Genomic DNA, 6,311 nt, shown 5'->3' on the forward strand with positions numbered 1-6,311 from the left:
GGAAGTGGTGCTATGGCTCAAGTGGTAGAGTGCTAGCCTTGAGCTGAAGAGCTGAGGGACAGCGCCCAGGCCCAGAGTTCAGGCCCCACAACCGAACCCCCCAAAACAAAAAATTTCATGGACTTTCTTGCCTGAGCTGGTTTTGAACCATAATCTCAGATATCATCCTCCTGAGTAGCTAGGATTACAGGTGTGAGCCTTTCTTTTTCTTTCTTCCTTCCTTCCTTCCTTCCTTTTCTTCCTTTCTTCCTTCCTTCCTTTCTTTCTTTTTTCTTTTCTTCCTTCCTTCCTTCCATCCTTTCTTTCCTTCCTTTCTTTTCTTTCTCTTTCTCACTTTCTCTTCCTTCCTTCCCTTATTTCTTTCTTCCTTTCTTTTGGTTGTTGTTGCCAGTATTTTGGCTTGAACTCTGGGCTCATGCTCTCATTTGACATTTTCACTCATACTGGCGCACTACACTTGAGCAACACCTCCTCTTCTGGATTTTTGCTGGTTAATTGGAGATAAAGAGTCTCAGATTTGTCCTCCCAGATTAGTCCTAAACCATGATTCTCAGATCTCAGCCTCCTGAATAACTAGGATTATAGGCATGAGCCACCAGTACCTGGTTGAAAAATGTCTATTTTTGAGATATTATACATCCATGGTTTTTTAAAAGCCTATTCTAATATATAATCCTATCCATCCAGAAAGAATGGAATACTGTACCAGCTTTAAACTTAATGAGGGCTTTTCAATATCATTATGAATAAATCTCAAAGATATTACTTGAGAAAGCAAGTTACAGAGTACACCAAATATACCACTTATATAAGGTATACAAATCATGCTTTATAGTGTTTATATAAATATGTATATATATGTGTGTATACATATATACATAAAAATGCTATACAGTCACAGGAATAATAAACACATTATTCTGAATTTAGTTAATGTTTTAGGGTCCAGGGGACTATTCTTTTTGCATTCCTGTTGTAATTACACCAAAACAATAAGATATCCTTATTGCCTTCCCCCTCCCCCACCACACTTCATCTTTTTTTTTCCATTCTAAGTGTGGAACCCAGGTCCTTGTTCATGAGAGGCAAGCACTTTACCACTGAACAGATTCCTAACCCTTCCTAAAGATAACATTTTAGAAATTTACTCCTTGTTTACCTATACCTTTGATTTTACCTCATCATCTAGTAATTTCTTCCCCACTGAAGCCAGTGGCACAACTATGCATTCAGATGTTGGGGCCAACAACATAATTTTTATCTCTATGGCAATTCTTACTTTATTACTGGCTTTATCTATTACCCCTCTAAGAATATCCTGTGATAATTCCTAGGTTGTACTCAGCCCACATGTGTTTTTATGTTCTTTGAGCATACCAAGCTTAACTCCTTTTTTTTAATGCCAGTCCTGGGGCTTGAACTCAGGGCCTGGTCATTGTCACTGAGCTTTTGTGCTCAAGGCTAGCATTCTACTACTAGACAAACAGCTCCATTTTCACTTTTTTGGTTAAGTGACGATAAGAGTCTCACAGATTTGCCTGCTGGGCCTGGTTTTGAACTTTGATACTCAGATCTCAGCATCCTAAGTAGCTAGGAATTACAGGCATGAGCTACCAGTGCTCAACAAGTTCAGTTCCATTTTAGGGACTTGGAGAATCAGTATTGCCTCTCTCTTGGAACAGTTCCTTCCCCAGTTGTTTGTACCATCTGCTTTATTATTCAGGTCTAGTATAATGTTGAAGGCACTCATTTTTGGTAACATCATCACTTTTCTTCAGTTCCTTCAGAAATTAATGTACTCATTATACAGTACTTGTCATTTGGCATTTATGACAGCCCAAGGCTTGAGCAGTGATTTACTGGAATGTGAACCCTAAATGTAGGAATATGATCCCATGATTTCTTTTTCCCATTGTTTCAATGCTTCCTTATGAGAAAATATACCAACCTTCTGTGTTTCCGAAATTTCTCATGATGGAAAACTTCAATATGCCATTTTCTGGTTAGCAAACTGCAATCCAAAAAGAAAAGTTCCTAATGGGTATATGAAGTATTTAAGCATATTTGTTTAAGTTGTCCATTTCTCTATCATTGTAAGGATTTCTTTGAATATAATGTGTATTTGTCATCAAGGGGATGACTTAGGACAGATTTTGGTGCACCTGTTCTGTGATTAAAATAATACTTATGCCGTGCCTGCAGTTGCTGCCAACCTCTAGTTAAGCCTTCTTGATACCATCTTTCCTCCTTCCGATGCTGCCTCTGCCTGTTTAACTGTCTAGTGGTATCCGCTAACTGCTTAAATTCCTGACATAGCTGATATAATCTCTCCAACTGCTGCTGGTTTTCTTTTCTGAAGCCAAGACTGACATCACGATGACCCCGCTGAACTATCAACTCCCAAGCCTTGGCCTTCCTCTTAAGCTCCCTTGTTTTGGTCTCTCCCTTCTGCAACTTGTCCAGGTCACTTAGTTGTTTCTCCAGCAATGTTTTTTGCTTCAGGAACTGGAAATGTGCTTCTTGGTCCTTGATAGTTGTCTCTGATTCAACTTTCTTTATATTTGTCTGTAATTCCAGTAGTGTCATTTCCTGTGTCTTCTTTAATTGGGAGATGTCCCTCATTGCCAGCAACTGCTGCTTTAAATCATACAGGATTTTTTTCCTTTGGAAGAGCTGTGCTTGAAGGTCTGCAGTTTGTGTGGCAAACCTGGATGCTAATTCTTGTCTCCTTTGTCCTATCGCCTCCAGTTGTTGGACATAATCCTCCCACAGTTCCTCATGTTTCCTTCTAAAATGGTCATTTGTTTTGTTCAGATATGTCAGAAGGCATTTGCTTTCTCTTTCCACCTGAAATGGTTCCTCCTGTAATAGCCTGCTCTCCTGTACTAGCTTCTTGCACCGGATCCTAGCTTCCCGGATATAAATGTTCAGCACCTTCAGGGCTGTCACTGTCCTTGTTTTGACCATGTTCTCTAACATTGTTAGTGTCGTGGTATTGAAATATTCATTAAGAACAGTAAGATAAGGTGACTCTGAAGGGGAACTGCTGGACTTCTGAGCAAACCTAAAAGAAGAACAAAAGGGTGACAATTTAGGAAAAAATCACCAGAAAGTCTAACTCAGACAGTTATCCCTATTTCTTTCTTTCTTTCTCTTTTTTTTTTTTTTTTTTTTGTCAGTCGTGGGCCTGAACTCTGGGCCTGGGCGCTGTCCTTCAGCTCTTCAGCTCAAGGCTAGTGCTCTATCACTTGAGCCACAGCGCCACTCCCGGCTTTTTCTGCTTATGTGGTGCTGAGGAATTGAACCCAGGGCCTCATGCATGCAAGGCAAGCACTCTACCACTGAGCCACCTTCCCAGCCAAGTTATCCCTATTTCTACTATATATATATATTTATTTTTTTTGAGAAACCATTATGCTCCATGTCCTATGCAAGTAAGTCATGGGGAACACAGCAAGGTATGAAGATGAACAATGTAGCTTTAAATTTAGAATATGAATTCATTCACCACAACCCAATCAGATAGCAACTCAATTCGAAAACATGAGAAAGATAAACTAGGTGCCAGTGGCTCAGATCTGTAATCCTAACCTACTTAGGGGGCTGAGATCTGAGGATCATGGTTTGAAGCCACCTAGGGCAGGAAAGTTCCATAAGAGATTTCTAATCAACCAGTAAGAAGCTAGAAGTGGAGGTATAGCTCAAGTGGTAGTGTGCTAGCCTTGAGCAAAAAAAGCCAACAAGATTGTGAGGCCCTGAGTTCAAGTCCTAGTACTGGTGTGTGTGTGCCCCCCCCACAGAGTGGGGAAGGGAGAGAGGAAGGAGAGAGAGAGAGGGAGGGAGGGAGGGAGGGAGGAAGGGAGGGAGTGCAGGTTCCAAGAACTGAAGTGAGGCCCATGACTTAACAGCATTAGCAAGTGGCAGAGCCTGGGTTTGAAACGCAGACCTTAAGATTTCATAGCTACAATAAGCCACACAAACAGACTGGACCGTGGGGACTAGGGATGATTTTCTCCTCCTCTTCATCCTCTCTGCTGCGTTTCCAGCGCACTTCACTGTGATACCTACTTGCAGGCATCCGGACCTTCAGGACAGCGCGGGGGCTCATTGCGGTTCTTTGCCTGCAAAGGCCCTCTGGAGTCAGCGGCCCCCAGGCGGCAACTTCTCCCCCAGTTCTCCATTCTGCACTCAGCGCCACTTGACTTCTGCCCAGTTGGTCCTGAGGTAGCTCAATGCCCTCGATTTGGTTGATGCAACCTTGGACTATTTAACCTCCTCAGCTGCCAAACAAGACCTCGCAGTTGATCCTCCAGAGGTTCGGGGCCCCATAGGTCTGGGGGTGCACAGTGGGGTGCATGCTCCTGGGTGTGGAGCACAGAGTCCTCAAAGAAGTAAGTGCCTCCTGTGCCCCTTTCAGACCCTCCTGTGCGGGCCAGCGTCCCGGCTACACAGTGGTCTTCTCGCTTCGCTTGCTCGGCAGCTCTCACAGGCTCTCCTCAGCCAGGTCAAGACCACCGAAGACGTCCTGCACCCACTAGGTGCCCTCTTCCCCAAGCAAGGGCCCCAGGACGAATGGATTCTCTGCACAATGGTCGCGCGGAACGTTGTGCCAAGTCTCTTTAGCCACGTGGGTTCTAGGGTGGGGTGGGCCAGAAAGGGGACGGTGCCCATAACTTCCCGAGGTTCTAGGCTTCTAGGATCCTCGGCTGTCTGTGTGCCTGCTGTGGTTTGCAATGGCAGGACCAGTAAGGGGTTATAGAAGAAGATGGGCCCCTGAGGTGTTGGAGGGTAGCGCCCCATGGCTTCGGGGACTTTTGACATCAACTCCAGTTTCTTCTTAGCAATTGTATTGCAATCGTCTTGCTGAGGAAATGGGTCAACTTCGCCAAGCCCAAGTGTGTGAAGAACTCCAGAGTGAAGCACATGGCAAGCACAAGAGTTTCTGGTGAAAATATTGTCAAACTTTTTTTTATTGTGAAAATATATCCTTTTTCTTTTTTCTTTTGTATTTTTTATTGTAAAAATACTGTACTGAGGAGTTACAGTTACATGAGCAAGGTAATGAGTACATTTCAAACATTTTTTTTAATGGCCTAAGAATTGGGGATAAAACAGATAGTAGGGATTCTCTTCTCCCTGGGGCACTGGAACAAGAGATAAGCTTTGTTAAAACATGATCAAATGCTGTTAAAGAATTTAACAGAGAAGATCTTGTTGCAAGCACCCTTTTGGCAATTTATTTTCCCTGAAAGATGCTAAGATGTTGGGGTTTGGAGAGAACTAACTCCTTAATTGACATCTCTGAGTCTCTTCTTCAGGCCAGCTGCTTTGAATATAGGACTAGCAGCTAGGCAGCCAATTGCCCTCATGCCAGCTCCAGCTATTTTGAAACCAAAGCAAGGCTCTTGCTCCTGAAAGTACTACCCCAGCAAACACTTTGAACTTAACTGGAATTTTTACCACCACAAGCCTCTATGAACTCTAAAGGACCCTGAAGTCATTTCAACCAGTGTCTATTCTGGTGTATTTTCTGGTGACCTTTTCTCGTGAAGATATGTGACTGGTGCAAAATGTTTTATTTGCATGTTGTGACTGGCGACAAGGACGGTATCATGATTGATGCAAACACAATTGTTCATTTGCCTGTGGGGTCTGATACAATTGGTGGAGATATCCTTGTCACACCTCTTTCTAACTATATAAGTAGTCTGCTCATTCATTTGTTGTCCAGCTGGGAGACATCTTCCTATGTTGCTCTTGGTGTTGCAATAGCAGATCCAATAAAAATTCTCTAGAGTGATCATCTTTGCCTACTTTTGATTCGTATCTGTTGGGAGCCAAAAGTTGAGTCTCTCAACATAATAGGCTTAACTATCTCACTGGAACATCTTGAGGCTGAGTTTACAGAATCTCACCTTTTCACCATGCCCTAAGTAAACACCCTGCAGCTGCTAAAGACCGTCCACCTTTTCACCTTGCCCTAAGCAAACATCCTACAGCTGCTTCGGCCAATGAAAAAGCTTCCTTAACGGCCAATGAAAAATGCTTCCTTATTCCAAGCATATAAATACAGCTGTGTGAAAATAAAATTTAGCAGCAGCGGCAGCTTGATCAGAATCCCTGTCTTGCTGTCATTCTTCGTGTCTCTTGTCCCTTCATTCCTTCTCACTTAGGTTCACTGCCCTCGTTGACGTCCTGCAGGTCGGGACACGTATCATTTTTATTTTTTTGTCGGTCGTGGGGCTTGAACTCTGGGCCTGGGCGCTGTCCCTCAGCTCTTCAGCTCAAGGCGAGCGCTCTACCACTTGAGC

General features: G+C 43.4%; 1 protein-coding gene across 1 annotated transcript in view; it reads right to left on the reverse strand.

Annotated features, from left to right (window-relative positions):
• The window catches only part of Ccdc121 (coiled-coil domain containing 121), an 8,426-nt gene extending 4,245 nt beyond the window's left edge, over nucleotides 1-4,181 (reverse strand). Inside the window, exons 1-3 of the mRNA XM_013013529.1 lie at nucleotides 4,069-4,181; nucleotides 2,186-3,064; nucleotides 1,949-2,011 (exon numbers count right to left, since the gene is read on the reverse strand). Of these exons, the coding sequence (XP_012868983.1) occupies nucleotides 1,949-2,011; nucleotides 2,186-3,064; nucleotides 4,069-4,181 (1,055 nt within the window). The remainder of the gene's footprint in view (nucleotides 1-1,948; nucleotides 2,012-2,185; nucleotides 3,065-4,068) is intronic.
• Nucleotides 4,182-6,311: the final 2,130 nt, after the last annotated feature.

Source organism: Dipodomys ordii, unplaced genomic scaffold, assembly GCF_000151885.1.
Source record: "Dipodomys ordii isolate 6190 unplaced genomic scaffold, Dord_2.0 Scaffold20, whole genome shotgun sequence".
In the NCBI taxonomy this organism is placed as follows: domain Eukaryota; kingdom Metazoa; phylum Chordata; class Mammalia; order Rodentia; family Heteromyidae; genus Dipodomys; species Dipodomys ordii.